Source organism: Schistocerca gregaria, chromosome 6 (genome assembly GCF_023897955.1).
Source record: "Schistocerca gregaria isolate iqSchGreg1 chromosome 6, iqSchGreg1.2, whole genome shotgun sequence".
Classification (NCBI taxonomy): Eukaryota; Metazoa; Arthropoda; class Insecta; order Orthoptera; family Acrididae; genus Schistocerca; species Schistocerca gregaria.
The window spans coordinates 272545935-272564728 of NC_064925.1; the positions used below are offsets into that span (position 1 = coordinate 272545935).

Here is an 18794-nt window from a genome sequence, read left to right on the forward strand (position 1 = left end):
TAGGAGGAAACTTGAAAATTCTTAGGTTTATGTATTAATGTGAATTGAAACTGAAAAGAGCACATTTCGGAGCTTCTTAAACAACTTAGCTCAGCCATGTTTGTACTTAAAATCATCACATATCTTGGGGAGACACAAATCAGGAAGTTGAGATATTTTGCATATTTTCATTCAGTAACATCGTACAGAACAACGTTCTGGAATAATTCATACTGAAGTGCTGCAAGAATAATATGTAGTGCTCACCCACGATAATCTTGTAGACACCTGTTTAAGGGGTGGGGCATTCTGACTACTGCTTCACAATACGTTTACTCCCTCATGAAGTTTGTTGTAAATAATCCACTGTAGTTCAAAAGGGACAATAATGTATATAATTACAATACCAGAAAGTAAAACGCATTCATTACCACATTTCTGAAGGTTGTCTGTAGCACATAAATGGTACACAATGCTGTAACTAAAATATTTGTTAGCTAACCCAGTGATATAGAATGTCTTTCAGACAGCAAAATAAAAATTGAAAACAAACTGAAAAAGTTTTCTCTCGACAACGCCTTCTATTTCGTAGAATAATTTGTGTTATTGTAATGTACAAAAGGTTTTGGATAGGAATTGCTAACTCACATCAGTATATCTAAAAAAATTATAAATATTCAGCATGTAGCCATATTTACAAATTAATTTGCAATTTCAATGTAAAATGACTTGTTCTACATCATTATGATTTATCGTGCAAACAATCCATGGAACATGAAACTAACTAATTAATTAACAAATAATATGACCGATTAGGGCAGGTTTAAGGGCCAAGCAAAACAAGTGGCTGCTTGAGGCGCCAAACTGAAAGGTGCGCCAAAGGAGTCAGAGTGCAAAAGTTTATATAGAGGAAACAACAATTAGTAGCGAAAGCTGACATGGGTGAAAGTATACGACAATTTTCGCAGAAGCAAAAAAGTTCGAGTAAATGAGCCGTTTTGCAAGTTCATTGAGAATGTGTTGTTACAAGCTGCCACTTTGAAATATTGTCCTAATAGTACAAACTTATAATAAATTTAATTTCTCGCTGAAATCCCCATCTAATTGGCTGCACTTTCCGCTCTAGTGCTACCTTAACAATGAATACAACACTACTTGGCACAATTTACTGTTCATTTGTGCCTGTTAAAAAATGTATTCCACATGTCGTCCTCACATTTGGAAGCAATACTTCACTCGTCTCTGTTGCGAGCAGAAAAATCTTTAAAACATACTCAGATCGTTTCATAACTCTTAACACCATTGTAAAATTCGCTGTTCCAGTTCCACAGCTCTATCAGTGGGAGTTCTGTACACTTCACTTTTGAGAAAACCCATACAGAAAAATCCAAAAGATTCAGGTCAGATGACCTTGGAGACCAAAGGACAAGTTTTATTTGATACATCCGTCTCTGACTCTGGTTGCATGTTAGATGCCATCTTATAACAGTAACAAAATATGCCTGTGCCCCATCATGTATGTACCACATTCCCCAATGTCGCACAGGGAAAGGCAGGCAAATACGTGAATTTTGAGCCCAGTTAAACAGCTACTTAATCGGAAAAATTACGTTTCAGATACAATTCTGCTAACTAGGACAACATCTTACACCAACGTTAATGGCAGCTCATAAACACACAGTCATAATCTGTTATAAAGAGTATAAATCAGGGTACATACATATATATGATATATATATATGTCGGTACCTCCTCGCAAACCTGTGGATCAATTTCATCAAAATGTGGCACAGAAACAGCAGGCCTCACAAGTATCAGTGCTATGAGCTTACAATCTTTGGTTCCAATAGGGGTGGAGATATGAGTAAAAGCTGTTTCTCCAGCGACTGGGGTATAGGCTGCCCTGCAAGACAAGCATGTTGTGTGGGAAGAGTATTGGCCTACCAAATTAACATGGTTTGCAAGTGACATGAAATGCTTTTTCAGGCCCCAACATGTATACTGCTCTGCATGACAGGCGTGTAGTGTTGGCCTGCTTTATTGAGTTGCTCTTCTTGGTGGCCTGTGTCTCAGGAGCAAATAAACGATTTTCAAGCACCTGGTGTGTAACCATGCCTGCATGACAAGCGTGTTGTGTTAGTAGTGCTGACCAGCTTTATTGTGCTAAGCATAGCTGGAGACCAGTAGAGATGGGCAGAGGAGGGGATGGGCAGAGTGAGGGGAGGAGGAAATGGACAGGGCGAGAGAGAGGAGGAGGAAAAGATGCATGATGCAGGTAGAAGGTCAGTAGGCAGATGGTACTAGCAGAAGGGCAGTGGGCATGTGGAAAGGAAGGCAGAGATGGAAAGGAATGGGCAGACGTATATGGTCAGTGAGAGGAGATGGAGGAAATTGACAGAGGGGGAGAAGGAGATCAGGAAACAGAGAGAATGGGAAGAAAGAGATAGATAGAGGTGGTAAGATGAATTGGACAAACGAAGGGAGGACGAGGCACTCACAGAGACTGGAGGAGAAGTTGTGTTCCACACATGTGTCAAACCTACACACAGGCGAAATCATTGGGAAATCTCCTAAATAACTTCTTACAGACCTGTGTTTATTGGAAGGCATTCGTCTCTCTTGTCATATACTTTCACAGTGTCAGGTGTCACTATTAACTGTGATTCATCTTATATGTACAAGGACAACAATAATTGTTTTTGAAGAAATCAGATATTACACTCAGTGAAAATTAATTGTTACTTCTCTTAATATTTAAGAGTAGTATAAGATTTAGAAACTTATTTCTGTTAGAGAGAAATGCCTATACAGCTCTTACTTTAAAGGAAATAACAATTCATGCTATAGTAACTCGGCTATATTTTCACCCAATTATTGGTATTATTAATAAAGGACTGTTAATAAGTAACTGTGTATGAGCTGGAATAGTATCTACCATCATTATGTGCTGTTGGGCTCCGAGATCTGACTGGAAACAAACATTTCTGGTCGCGGAACTCGTCGGTCTGATACTAGACGTCATCAGACGTTGCTGTGTAGGGTTTCTGCTTCCTGTGTAGGCAGTTACATTTCAGTCTGGGTGTCTTTTTCTTCCTTCTGACGTCATTCGATCTTCGTTCGACATTGAATAGGATTGACAGAAATATGGCTCCAATGTAGTTGTGGTCTCTTAAGTCTCGGAAGTTGACGAGCACAGCTCTAAGCGTACATTTCAACACAGCGGTGCCTAGCCGCCTCTTCTGTGGTACAGTAAATCCTTTTCCACTATGTGGCGGATACAGCGCCTCCCATCTTCCTTGGAATTACTGTTTCCATTGTCACCTAGCCTTAACACTACCCAGCACGAAACGGTACCAATGAATTGAGGACCAAGATAGAAGTGATGTGTTGGGTAATACTCATACATACATATCTGACATAAATTTTGACCAAAATAATATCTTACAGTAACATCAGATGCTGAAACAAGATTACTCTTATTCACCAGTAATAGAGTTACATTATTCTGCAACTGTTGATTTGAATCACAATCAGTCATGTCTAAAGTAAACACTTGCTTTTATAATAACTTCAGCTTGTTTCACTCGTTTTGTCCACTTGTAAACAGGGTATTAAAAAAGTGAAACATATTTCAACATAATGTAGTGTTGATCAAAACTAGAAGAAAAGTTCCCATAATGATATGTCAAGAAACCAATGCCTGTTGAGATACTGACCAGTATGTCGTCTCACTCCCATCTGTCTGACACACCCTTCAGTAATTACTTACAACAATTCATGCACTTGTTCAAATACTCATGATTTTGTCATATGCCTTGATCACATGCTCCTGTATCACACGCATATTGTTGAATGGTTCAGCATACTGCGATGCCTTTAAATGTGCCTGTAGTCAGAAATCCAGTCCAGTGTTTTTTAAATATTGCATGATTCATTGCGAATAAGTGCTGAAGGATGTGACAGGATGCATAGTAGCCACATGCTGATGGCCACAGCATCTGCTTCTGTGTAACAGACAGATGGGAGTGAGAGGAGAGACTGGCCCATATCACAACAGGTGTTGGTTTATGAGCATATAATTATGGGAACTTTTTTCCTAGTTCTGATCAATAGCACTTCCTGTAACAGCATGTGACACTTTTCTTTTCAAGCACTCTGTATATGGTAACTTTTTCCTTCTTTAGACAATCTCTATAAGCTATAGGCGAGGTTAGGAACGTATATATACTTTTATGACTGCATAAGAAGCCAATAAACAACTTTGTGCGGTGTTGCAGATCACTCACGAATAACGCAGCATGAGCTAGTTAACATGGTGAGATACGTTGTGACAACTTTTCAAGTCCATGTGCAGCAGCAGACAAAAGCGTTGATGAGTGTCACCACAATGAACTGGAACAATGGCATCTAATCACTTGCTGTGGCTATGAAGAGTATCGAGAGGCAGTCTGGGCGCAGTTATAACTGTGTAGCGATCTAGATGTCCACCACAGTCCAACTGCAAACCAAGCTGCCATCACTTTGGGCAGTATCGTCTGCATCCATAAGCAGGAGGTGATGTAAGGTGCCGACACTGTGCTGCAGTACAGCAAATAGTAGTCACGTGTCGTGCCTGGGCAGGATGGTGATGCGGAGCCCGTGGGCAGCAGTGAGTGTGTGGTGGTGGGGGCTGAGCGCCACCGGCAGCACTGTGTGTGGGCATGGCCGCAGCTCGAACCGGCGGACCACACCCGCCACCGCAACTTTCACCAGCGAGAGCGCGAACCGCATCCCTGCAACACACATACAGATACAGTGCCTTAATGGGAGACCACAGGAAGTTACCTTGACTATTAGAGGACTTTAAATGCGAACGTCACATCCTCTACACACAGAAGAAATACTATAGCTGTTCCCTAGAAACTTAACGTGTCCATTAGCGTCCTTGCTCTATGTTAATGGTCCATTGTTTTACCTGAACAGGGACAAAAATAGTCCTTTTCCACATAATACAACCGGTCTCTACAAACGAGTTTGTTATCAGAAAAACCTGGGACACAAGACTTGTACTACCAGAAATATAACGTTTTTGATTTATACTGACCCTACGACTTATCTTAGAAGATAGATTAAGGAAAGGCAAACCTAAGTTTCTAACATTTGTAGACTCAGAGAAAGCTTTTCACAATGTTGACTGGAATACTCTCTTTCAAATTCTAAAGATGGCAGGGGTAAAATACAGGGAGCGAAAGACTATTTACAATTTGTACAGAAACCAGATGGCAGTTATAAGAGTCGAGGGACATGAAAGGGAAGCAGTGGTTGGGAAGGGAGTGAGACAGAGTTGTAGCCTCTCCCAAATCTTATTCAATCTGTATATTGAGCAAGCAGTAAAGGAAACAAAAGAAAAATTCGGACTAGGTATTAAAATCCATGGAGAAGAAATAAAAACTTCGAGGTTCGCCGATGACATTGTAATTCTGTCAGAGACAGCAAAGGACTTGGAAGAGCAGTTGAATGCAAACGAGGATATAAGATGAACATCAACAAAAGCAAAACGAGAATAATGGAATGTAGTCGAATTAAGTCTGGTGATGCTGAGGGAATTAGATTAGGAAATGAGACACTTAAAGTAGTAAAGGAGTTTTGCTATTTGGGGAGCAAAATAACTGATGATGGTCAAAGTAAAGAGGATATAAAATGTAGACTGGCAAAGGCGAGGAAAGCGTTTCTGAAGAAGAGAAATTTGTTAACATCGAGTATAGATTTAAGTGTCAGGAAGTCGTTTCTGAAAGTATTTGTATGGAGTGTAGCCATGTATGGAAGTGAAATGTGGACGATAAATAGTTTGGACAAGCAAAGAATAGAAGCTTTTGCAATGTGGTGCTACAGAAGAATGCTGAAGATTATATGGGTAGATCACATAACTAATGAGGAGGTATTGAATAGAATTGGGGAGAAGAGGAATTTGTGGCACAATTTGACAAGAAGAAGAGACCGGTTGGTAGGACATGTTCTGAGGCATGAAGAGATCACAAATTTAGTATTGGAGGGCAGCGTGGAGGGTAACAATCGTAGAGGGAGACCAAGAGATGAATACACTAAGGAGTTTCCGAAGGATGTGGGTTGCAGTAAGTACTGGGAGATGAAGAAGCTTGCACAGGATAGAGTAGTATGGAGAGCTGCATCAAACCAGCCTCAGGACTGAAGACCACAAAACAACAATAACAACAACAAAAACAGATTGCAAACTGAACGTAAACAACTTTTTGGGCATACAATACCTATAAACACTCGTTCTGGAAAATTAGCTGTGTTTAAAATGTGTTAGTGATGCGTAAAACACGACTTCAAGCAAGTGAAGTTCAGCCTTCCTACTCAATTCCGTCCCTCGCCTCCAAGGTCGTTAACGCCAGGAACGTGAGCAACCCTGTAGTGGGAAACAGGATCAAAGAAGAACAGGGCTTCGGCTATGAACTGACAGCCCCTACCCAGGAGAGTCTTATTATGAAAGCTCAAGAAAACGCAGTTGGAGCGACTCTAAGGCAAAGACATGGCACAGCAACAAGGGACATAACAATTTCATCATGGGATTTACAGACATGACACAGAATTTGAGCCCTTGGAAGCCTGATTGGAATAGTTAACACATACAAGCTGGACACCATGACCCTGCAAGAGATAAGATGAAGTAGACAGGGTAACTTCAAAAAACAACAGTGTACTATGTACTGCAGCGGGCACAATAGAGAACACATATTTGGAGCGGGATTTATAGTCAATCAAACCACTGAACAACTAGGAATAGGATTTAAAGCAACGTCCAAGGAAATTTTATATGTGAAGAAAGGGAGAATTCTTTAACTGTAATCTCCTAAATGTGCATGCCCATATTGAAGAGAAGACAGCAGAAGAGAAACTAGAGCAAGGTTAATGACAGTGTCCAAAAAATGATATAAAATTATAATAGGAGATATTAATGCTGAGGTGGGGCAGGAGCAGGTCTTCTCCCCTACCACTGCTAAACAAAGCCTCCATAAAGTGATTAATATCAATGGACTCTGCCCGATAAATTTTGCTGCTTCACTTAATGTGACAGCTTCTGCTACGTGGTTCCAACATAAGGATATACAGATAATGACCTAGGTGTCACCAAGAATAATACTATGAACCAAATTCATCATATACTAATGGGTATCAGAAAAGGCTCTGATTTACTAGACTTCCATAGTTTCAGAGGTGCTAATATGAATTCTGATCGTTACCTTCTCACAGAAAAAATTACAGGGAAGATGTCGAATGCACATAAAGTTAAAGCAGAAAGACAAAATAATTTTAACATCTTAGAACTTAAGAACACAGGGAAAGCTGATCACTTAGCTATTAATTGGGAAAATAGATTCACAGGAATCATACAGAACTATTCTCATAACATAAATAAGCAACGGAATAAAATCAGAAATGAAATACAGGCTGCTGCAGAGGAATTGATTGGTATGGAACAAGAGACCATAACAAATGAATGGTATGGTGAATAAGAGTGTGACGAGGCAAAAGAACATAGAATGAAGCATATAAAAAGATGCAGGCCAGAAGAACAAGAATGATGGTGAATGACTATAGAGAAAAAGGTGTGCAGAAAAGCGAATTCTGAAAACAAAGAAAAAAAGCTTTATTGGAAGACAGTTATAGGACACTGAATCACTGAAAAACGCTAATGAAAGCAGGAAATTCTACAGACTGGCCAATAATCTTAGAAAGGAATTTCACTCAAAACAGAACAATGTAGAGGAGAGAACGGTAAACTAATAGCATCACAGGAAGGAATATTTCAAGAGTTATTATACAAGAAAATGCTGAAGCAAGGAAACTAAATGAAAACCAAAAAGTGGAAGAAGAGGAAAATGGAATGCCCTCGATGCAAGAGATTCGGTTAGCTCTAAAGAAACTAGCCAACAATATGTCTCCCGGCAATGACACACTGCCAGCTGAGCTTATTAAGTGTGGTGGAGAACATCTAGTTAGATCCATGTGCGCCCTCAGCTCGATTATATAGAAGCAAAAAGTCATCCCACATGATTGGAATACTGGCGTAATATGTGCTATACATAAGAAAGGGGCATCCTGAAACGTACAAACTACAGAAGAGTTACATTATTGAACAATGCATGTAAAATATTCTTCTCCCTGCTTTGCACCCGTCTAAAAACTTTTGCTGAAAACGCAGTTGGGTGATATTGCGTTAGATCAGGCAAATCTACTATTGACCAAATATTCACCCTGAGGAAGATATCGAAATAAAACAAAGGAATACAATATAGAAACACATCATCTATTTGTTGATTTTAAGGCAGCGTGGAACACCACAAAAAGATAGGACGTTATTGAAGCCGTAAACGAGTTAGTCATACCATAACATCCAATACGCTTCTTAAGTGTTACTATAAAGAAAGTAGTACCTAAAGTGCGGATCCATGGAAACTTAACATCAAGTTTGGAAACTAACTGTGATCTGAGGTAAGGGGATGCACTCTCATGCATGCCTTTTATCGTATCACTAGCCTAGGTAATAAAGACAGCTCAAATCAACATAACGGGCACAATATACGATAGGATGGTGCAATTTTTGACCTATGCAGATGATGTGAATATTGTTGCAAGAGCTGCTAAAGAAACACATAGGGCTCTGGTGGCAACAGAAGAAGCTGAATATCAATAAAACCAAATACATGCGAATAATACGACCAAGACTGAATACAGTGTCACAAATTGACCAAGCGTAAATCCAATCTGTTAGTGAATTTGTCTCTCTGGAAACTGTGGTAACATCACAGAATGTTGTTAGTATGAAATAAGTGGCCATCCACCTAGTTAATAAATGCTGTTATGGGCTGAACCCACAACTTAAGTACATAAATCTGCTCAGAAAAACAAATTGTCAGCTGCATAAAACTTTAATACGTCCAGTGTTAACATATGGGTCAAAAACACGGACACTGACACAACAGTGTGAAGAGCTAACATAATGTTTTGAACGAAAGGTGTTACGCAAAGTATATGGAGCGACTAATAAAGATGGAGCATGCAGTAGAAGATATAACGTCGAACTGTTCAGATTATATAAAGAGTTTGAAGTAACGAAGTTTATTAACATAAACCGCCTGAAGTGGGTCGATCACGTTTTTCGCATGGAACATGAGAACCCAATAAAAATAGCACAGTTGCAAAACCCAGTCGCACGAAGAAGCAGGGAAAACCAAGGCTTACATACTTGGATGACATGGAAGAAGATTTAAAAATTATTCATTGTCAGAGAGTGAAACCCAGGGCACTGGACAGGGATTAATAGAATGACGTACTAGAGCAGGCCAAGACCCATCACGGGCTGTAAAGCCGGAAGAAGAAGAAGGTAAACAGTACAAGAGATCTGCTAAACGTCTGTATTCAATTGGAGCGAAATTCCAACTTTGCAAGACGGCATTTCTTTCTTTTTTTATCTGTTATAGTCTAGACATGTTCCAATACTTTACATGCTATCTTCATAGGAATTTATTTACGTTTATTTTCTTTCTGAAATTTTTTTATGACATGTAAATCTCTTGCGTAGGTTATATGAGCTTTTCGACAAACAGCTACTTACAAAGAAGTGATAATTAGGCGACCAATATTTTTCGTTACTTTATATTTAAAGTTAAAGAAACATATCACAGAACTGAGACATAATATGTTGCACGCTTACACTGCGCTGAAAGATTTAGGTCTATGATACTAAATAGAAAACAGTATGGTTATATATTTGATCGCATAATTCATATGACGTTATTAGTTGTGTATGCTGGTAGTTTTATCTCTACCATTCATTCTACAGCTTGTCGTCTGAAAACGACAAAGCGTGTACTACATTGTTTTCTGTTTATCGCCCATTTCAGACTGAAGATCGCTGTGAGTCACGTTACTTGAGGTTGTCATTATTCTATTGTTTATAAAGAGTTACAACAGTTATTTCTTTTACTGTAGTTCTTTTCTGTTACACAGGGATTTCATATAATTTATCAGCAAAGAAAACAAGTTTCTACCGCCTTTTCATGTCGTGTTATAGCTATGTGATGATCATTTATTTCGTTTACTGTTAGGGTGAAAAAGGATGTTTGTTTCGGCATTCTTGTTTACCAAGTGTTGACGTTTCTTATGTATCTTCATGATGAGTATTTTGTGCACACTCCCATCTTCCAAGATGACAACACCCGTGTTTATAGGGCTGCAAGCGCACATTCCTGATTCAACGAACACTCGTGGCTGAGCACCAACGTCGGTAAAAAGGCAAGATATCCAAGGTCCTATGATCAAAGTTAAAAGTAAAATATGTTTAAAATGTCTCTGCAGTGCACTAAGCCGGCCGTGGTGGCCAAGCGCTTCTAGACGCTACAGTCTAGAACCGAGCGACCGCTACGGTCGCAGGTTCGAATCCTGCCTCGAGCATGGATATGTGTGATGTCCTTAGGTTAGTTAGGCTTAAGTAGTTCTAAGTTCCAGGGGACTGATGACCTCAGCAGTTAAGTCCCATAGTGCTCAGAGTTTTTTTTTTCTTTTTTTTTTGCAGTGGACTAACATTAATTGCAAGTCAACTAACCGTCGTCAGCCAACCGTACATTTGACCACATTTAACGCTGCATACTGCAATGGAAGACGCCCTATAGAAGCAAAGATTTTAATAGAAATTTGAATTTGTATGCTGCCACTTACATACATAAGTTTTCTAGACAATTGCAGGTGAAAGTGTCGTCATTGTCACATGCTTTCTCTTTCATCAAGAAGGAGAAGTGTTCTTATACCTCGCTAATAGTCCCGTTCGTGAAATGGATAATAAATGACAAGTACCAAATTTTTCGAAGTAGAAGATGAGTATACTTCTCGAACTGGTCGGTGCGAATGCATCAGTTCTTGAAAATAAAAAAAAACTGGTAGATGCAGTACAGCACAAGAGATATAGTGTCTCGTTTTGGTCATTAGATTCTTCGTTTTTTTCCGTTTGGTTCGAATTACTTCATAATTAAATACAAGTCATCAAATACATGCTAATTAACACATTTCATTGTCATTTTTATTCCAAAATGGACGTCTACTTATTCTAACTATATACTGTCCGCCCCGGTGGCTGAGTGGTCAGCGCGACAGACTGTCAATCCAAAGGGCCCGGGTTCGATTCCCGGCTGGGTCGGAGATTTTCTTCACTCAGCATCATTTCATCCCCATCGACGCGCAAGTCGCCGTAGTGGCGTCAAATCGGAAGACTTGCGCCAGGCGAACGGTCTACCCGACGGGAGGTCCTCGTCACACCACATTTCATTTCACTATATAATGTATACAAAAATTCAGTTTTCAGTTCAAACAAAAATGGTTAATTAGTGATCTTTTACAAAATTTTATTAACCAAGATTGCATAATTAAAGAACTAAAAATTAAATTTTTCTATCCTTTTGTATTTTAGGCTTCAAGGAAGTGGTTTGTTAATGCTTTGTTTAAAAACCTGAAACCAACTGGAATCGGACGCCCCCCCCCCCCTTCCTCATGCAACAAGTAAGCAAGCACACTACCACAGATTCCCACAACTTGCTGATAAAACCGGCTACCTTATTTTAGCGTCTTAAACATGGTCGCAAAACTTAGGAGCTGATTTTCTAGGGCACTTTTGGGAGTTGCATCGAAGTGCTTTGGGAGAGATATACTCGTATTTGAGTTTTATGCTTCATGTACCATAAATTTAAAAAAAAAATACGAAAATCTGATTGACATGTGGTTCCTCTATTAGAGAATGTAGTCAATGTGGGCATCTGTGGAGGCTCAATTTAATTCTACTCCAGGAAGGTTGATTCATAAATTAATAAACATTTTGGGTCCATCTTATGTACAGGGTACAGTACGCAATGCCTTGAGTCTGTCTCAATGCACTGTTACGTGTTGCCATCTTAATACCATATGCCTATAAAAACATGCTAGCGAAAATTGGGTATGAGTCAGGGTCCAATTTAACCATGGTCAACACCCTCATTTAACTTTCATTGAAGTCGATACACCAGAGGTTTGCACTGAACTAGGTTAAATGCCAACCTAAGCACCGTCAATTTTTAATTGAAGTTAGTGAACTCAGCTGTCAGGCTTGACTGGTTCATTAAATTACCTGGCACTATTTGCAACAGCAGGTGAAATGTAGCAATGAAAAAGCCCAAAACGTGGTAGCTCTATGGCTTCTATCGTTCTTTTTCGATATTTATTTCATTTTAGCCTTTCAACTGAAACTTATGAACTCTCCTTTCTTAATCGAATTCACGTCTTTATGAAGGCTAGAAGACATCAGGGAATAATTTCCATGGTACTAGAAGAAGCTTAGAGGGTAACAACCGTAGAGGAAGCCAGAGATGGCAATACATTCAGAAAATAACTGAGTACCTAGAGTGTAAGTGCTGCTCTGAAGTGAAAAGGTTGACGCAGTATACTATCTCCCAAATTTTACTGGCAATTTTCCTCGGGAAAGTCCACAAAAAATTTATTAAAACAATAGCTAACAAATTTATCACACAAGTCAGGCAACAGAAAGCTAGTAAATCAGTCGGCGATCACCGCAGGCCAGGTATAAGAAGTTGTACCTCATTGTGGAGGCTTAGAATCTTGCATAGGCCGTGTGCTGCAGGCTCAACCACGGCATCCAAGCTCCTCACTCACCGCCCTGATGTACTGCAATGTCTAACAGAAGATTAATAAAATAAAGAGCGAAAGCATTCTAGCCACCTCGTGTATCTGGCTTTTATTATTAGCTCCACAATATTCCAATGTATTATTATGTCATTTCACACAAAAACTCTATAAGTCTTCTAAGTAATTCCGCATCCACTGTTCGAAATGATAGCCGCTAGAATTATTCTTCCATATACAGTCCTTTTATGATGACAGAAACAGCCTCTTTTTCTACACCAAGCAATAAAAGCTAGTGCATGGAGTGCATAACACAATTGCATCACATTCACTTAATGTCTTTAGTTTGTACAGTACAATACTTCGAGTGCCATGAACTGTAGGCGTTTTCGTTTCTCATACTTAACTCCAATATTCCATTAATTCATAAGTGTGAAGAATGAGAGAAATTTGTTGCAATTCATATCAAACAAGTCATAAAAAAGAAAAAATAGGCTGCGAGCGTTGTTAACATAACATTAGCGTGATATACGATGAGGTAATATATTTTTGTCAGGTGTATTTTTTTCGTGTTTTCTATATACAGGGTGCTCCAAAACGGCTGGCCTGATTTCAAAACTCCATATTTATTTATAGAAACATACTACAAACATGGGATGCATTGTAAAATACTAACAAAATCTTTGTTTTAGTTATGCTATTGTATACTGAACCGCCAACGAAAGCGGTATAGTCAAGTGTTTACAAATACAAAGGTATGTACGTAACCAGGCAGAATACGGCGCTGCTGTCGGCAACCCCTATATAAACTAACAACTGCATGGCGCAGTTGTTAGATCGGTTACTGCTGCTACAATGGCAGGTTATCAAGATTTAAGTGAGTTTCAACTTGGTGTTACAGTCGGCGCAGAAACGATGGAACACAGCATCCCCGAGGTAGCGTTGAAGTGGATATTTTCCCGCACGACCATTTCACGAGTGAACCGTGAATATCAGGAATCCAGTAAAACATTAACTCTCCGTCATCGCTGCGGCCGGAAAAATATCTTGCAAGAGCGGGACCAAAGACGACTGAAGAGTCATTCAACGTGACAAAAGTGCAATCCTCCCGTAATTGCTCCAGATTTCAATGCTGAGCCATCGACAACTGTCAGCTTGCGAAGCATTCGACGAAACATCATCGATACCAGCTTTCGGAGCCGAAGGGCCACTCGTGTACCCTTGATGGCTGCACGACACAACGTCTTACGCCTAGCATGGGGCCGTCAATACCGACATTGGACTGTTTTGGCTGGAAACATGTTACCTGGTCGGACAAGTCTCGTTTCAAATTGTATCGAGTGGATCGACGTGTATGGGTATGGAAACAACCTCATGAATCCATGGACCCCGCATGTCAGCAGGGGACTGTTAAAGAAGGTGTAAGCTCTGTAATGGTGTGGGGCGTGTGCAGTTGGAGTGATATGGGACCCCTCATTAGTCTAGATACGACTATGACAGGTGACACGTACGTAAGCATCCTGTCTGATCACCTGCATCCAATCATGGCCACTGTGCATTCCGGCGGACTTGGGCAATTCCAGCAGGACAATGCAACACCCCACACGTCTAGAAATCCTAGACTCCAGAAACACTCTTCCGTGTTTCAACACTTCCGCTGGCCACCACAATCCCCAGACACAAACATTGTTAAGCATACCTGGGATGCCTTGTAACGTGGTATTCAGATATTCAGAAAAGATCTCCCCCCCCCCCCCCACCCTTGTACTCTTATGGATTTATGGACAGCCCTGGAGCATTCATGGTGTCGGTTTCCTCCAGCACTACTTCACACATTAATCAAGTCCATGTCACATCCTGTTGTGGCACTTCTGCATGCTCGCTCTACACGATATTAGGGAGGTGTACTAGTTTCTTTGGCTCTTCAGTGTAAATGGTCTATGTGTCCACCAGCAGCAGCACGAACAACGTCTAGACGAAAAATTTTACACATTGTATCTACATTTACTGAAGTTATGGTACGTGCAAAGAAACAATCGCATGGAATAATGTCTGGCGATCTTGGAGGCCAAGAATGCAGGGCAGTGTCTCGGGGTCACGTGCACCCTGTCCAGCATTGAGGCACAGTTTCATTGAGAAGCTGATGTACGTTGTTGTGCTAGTGTGGTGGAGCTCCAGCCTGTTGGAAAATTAAGTCACTGGATTCCTCCTGAGGTAGTGGAAAAGCCCATTCTTTTTGCCAAATCCTTTCCACCATGTCATCAGAAGTGTGAGGCCGACCTGGACCTTACTTTTGCACGAACATCCTGTCTCTTCAAATTGGCGATACCAATGACGAATGTTTTTTGGGTTCAGGCGGATCAGTGTCAAAATCCGATGAAAAGCACGCTGTACCGAAATCACTGACTCACCCTTTGCAAACTGCAGCAGACAAAACGCCTTGTGTTGAACAGACGCCATCTTACTTCTGACTGACTGTATGCTGAGATGACACATTGACTGTCATCTAACGGCAATTTGCTGAAACTCTCGATCACGCCCGAAACAACACATATTTACTTGCCGGCACGTCTCAGATTTTGTAATTATTACCGTCCAGTACAAGGTTATTCTTCTTGAACACGCTGTATTGGCTGAATATTATCGCAAGCAGTACAAACTGTATGTTATTGTTATTTCTGCGTTTTTTCTTGATTTTGTGGAAAAGTAGTATAATACGCGGAAGAGGCAAATGAGCCGTGGTAAAAATTGCTGTTTTGAAGAGCGCGCCGCAGCGCGTAGTGTGAAGCAGTCGCCCTCCGTTTCTGGCGGTGGCGCCGCTTTGGCAATCGCAGCTTTGGTGTCTCCCTCTGGTGGGTAAGGGGAAAGGTTGCCTGTTCTCGTGCATTTAAGGGGCGCTATGAGCTCGCCTGTAGTCAGTTGGTCAGCCGGGTCAGTGTGGGGCAGTCAGTGTCTGTCTGTCGCCCGGAGTGCTACTATGTGTTAGGCCGCCGGTCTGCTCGAGTTTGTTCAGGTAATGGTCATTGGAGGTTGGATCGTTCGTTTGGTCGGTCGCGCACTGGGACACAAGAAGACTTGTCCGTCTTGAGCGTCGGCGCATGTGAAGTCGCCACGTCAGTCCGGTGGCCAGCGCCGTATAGCGAGGAGTAGTGGCTTCGCGTCAACACGGGAGCAACAGAAGTCAACCCGCTACATCGGTCTGGCCGGGGTGAGCTGCGACGCCGTGCGACGGGAGATCGGCGCGCCTTCCTGCGTCCGTCGAAGCGGCTGACAGCGTACTGTTCGGGAGAGCTTTTCGTGGGCGCTGTGCCAGGTCTTCGCCAGATATCGCAGTTTATTAGAAGCTAAGTGATTCGTGATATGTTGTTTCATTTACTTGTTAAATTCTACTTGTTTTCTTGGTCAGTCTCTCGTCCCCAGCTTGCTCGTCTGTCTCCCGTCCGCATTTGTTAGGCAGTTAATGTCCGTCTGTCTTCGGTCTACCGTACGTTAATAGCTGCCTCTGTCATGTTTGTCGGATGCAGTGTTAATGAATTTATTCCTTGAAGTGTAATGACCGAATGCCTGAAATATGTTTTTATCTTGCCTATCATCTTGAGAGGCGGTATATGTGTAATGCAGAGCATGTTTGTATATTTTATGTGAGACTGCATTTCGTGGGTTTTTATTTAAATGGTCATTTCAGTATATGAAGTTGCCACCCTTCCAGCGTAAGAGTTTTCTTTTAAAAACAAGTTGCACTTTTGGTGGCAAGTAATTTTTTTTTTAAATGTGAGTGTTTTTGTACCATTTCCATCCCTCCTACAGGGTGCATAGCTTCCGTGTTTGTGTGAGTTGTTAAAATTTTTAGTTTAAAGTAATCTGGTGTGTTGCAGATTTGCACCAGTGTAGTCAAATGGTTCAAATGGCTCTGAGCACTATGCGACTTAACTTCTGAGGTCATCAGTCGCCTACAACTTAGAACTAATTAAACCTAACTAACCTAAGGACATCACACACATCCATGCCCGAGGCAGGATTCGAGCCTGCGACCGTAGCTGTCGCGCGGTTCGAGACTGTAGCACCTAGAACCTCTCGGCCACTCCTTTCGGCGACGGAGTACATCGAAAAAGTTCAAAGAAAGGCAGCACGTTTTGTAAAGAAGTTATTTCTGCCTCTGAATAAATTGTAACTTGATATTTAGAGGGTGCTATCTGATTATAAATTATAAATGTTTTTTTTAAAAAAAACAAACCTTTTTAGGAATAAAATTTCCATTTGTTGAAACAAGTTTGTTTTCATCAGTTACCCACTGGCAACTACTCCCATGCTCACACAGTGTGATTAAATGTGTTAATGTTCTTGATGAATCGTTAGTAAGAAAAGTAAATTCTTTAAGAAAAGATTTTGAAGATAAATTCACGGTTCAGCAGCCCGCAGGTAGCGGCTGCAGCGGCGACCGGTCTTACCCAGACAGACGCGCGGTCCCTCGCCGAACGGCAGGTAGGCGAACCTGTGGCGGGCGGCGACGGCGGGTTCGGCGAAGCGGCGCGGGTCGAAGAGCTCGGGGTCCGGGTAGAGTCCGGGGTCGCGGTGCAGCGCCAGGATGGGCACCACGACGGGGGTGTCCGCCTGCAGCGGCCGGCCGCCCAACGTGGCGCCGGCGGCGCTCACCCGCGTCAGCGCGGGCACCGGAGGGTGCTTGCGCAGGCTCTCTGCGGCACGAACAGTCTGCTGCTGAGCGCCGCAAAGTACTTTTCTCACATCACCCCACAGGCCAGCAAAATTATCTCCAAAAAAGAGGGTTGCCTTCCAAAAATTAGTGGAGGTCTGGAAACTCTTATAATCACTTAGGTAGGACACCGAAACGAAATTCTGTCTGAGCAGGTCCAATGGTACCGACCGGCCTCCGGGTCATCCTCAGCCCACTTCATGGGGATATGGAGGGGCATGTCATCTGTACACCACTCTCCCAGCTGCATGTCATTTTACTAAACCGGAGCCGCTAATTCTCCATCAAGTAGCTCCTCAGTTTGTCTCACTGCAGCAAAGCCATTGGTTACGTAGACCACTGATAGGAATAAACTCAGTTTGCCCTGCTTTCTGAGTGGTCCTCATACTGAAATATGAACATAGAATCGATTTAGAGGGATCTCTGATAATACATGATATACAACGAATATGAAAAGAAGAAATTATGCCCATGATGGCACGTGGCGGTGGTGAATGGAGCGGGTGTTGTTAACTCCAAGAACGCCAACTGGCAAGGAGAGCAACGCAGTTGTTGGCTAAATACGTGATCCTCCGCCCACTGCATACCAAATTAGACAACGACAACCAATCCGGTACAGAGGATGTAAAACAGTTATTACAATAAGATATTTACAGAACAGTTACGCGAAAGCGATTAACAAATGAAGAAATACGTGCATTACATTATACAAGGTGGTCCATTCATCGTGACCGGGCAAAATATCTCACGAAATAAGCGTCAAACAAAAAAACTACAAAGATCGAAACTTGTCTAGCTTGAAGGGGGAAACCAGATGGCGCTATAGTTGGACCTCTAGATGGCGCTGCCATAGGTCAAACAAATATCCACTGCGGTTTTATTTTATAGGAACCCCATTTTTATTACATATTCGTGTAGTACGTAAAGAAATATGAATGTTGTAGTTGGACCACTTTTTTCACTTTGTGATAGATAGATGGCGCTGTAATAGTCACAAACATTTGGCTCACAATTTTAGACGAACAGTTGGTAACACGTAGGTTTTTTTAAATTAAAATACAGAACGTAGGTACGTTTGAACATTTTATTTCGGTTTTTTCCAATGTGATCCATGTACCTTTGTAAACTTGTCATTTCTCAGAACGCATGCTGTTACAGCGTGATTACCTGTAAATACCGCGTTAGTGCAATAAATGCTCAAAATGATGTCCGTCAACCTCAATGTATTTGCTCAACAGCGAGTAGTTTCCCTCCCGTAATGTTTGCACATGCATTGACAACGCGCTGACGCATGTTGTCAGACGTTGTCAGTGCGACGACCAATCCACCTGTCATGAAGTAAGCTATTCAATACTGCTTCAACCGCACACGAACTGGGTGCCGGACATCCATCATGTTGGAAGTACATCACCATTCTGTCATGCACTTAAACATC

At 41.5% G+C, this 18794-nt stretch overlaps 1 protein-coding gene across 1 annotated transcript in view; it reads right to left on the bottom strand.

Annotated features, from left to right (window-relative positions):
* Window positions 1-253: 253 nt before the first annotated feature.
* Window positions 254-18794, bottom strand: part of LOC126278848 (probable cytochrome P450 6a13) — a 53815-nt gene continuing 35274 nt past the window's right edge. Inside the window, exons 8-9 of the mRNA XM_049979123.1 lie at window positions 17097-17342; window positions 254-4751 (exon numbers count right to left, since the gene is read on the bottom strand). Coding sequence (XP_049835080.1) covers window positions 4579-4751; window positions 17097-17342 — 419 coding nt within the window. The 3' untranslated portion in view covers window positions 254-4578. The remainder of the gene's footprint in view (window positions 4752-17096; window positions 17343-18794) is intronic.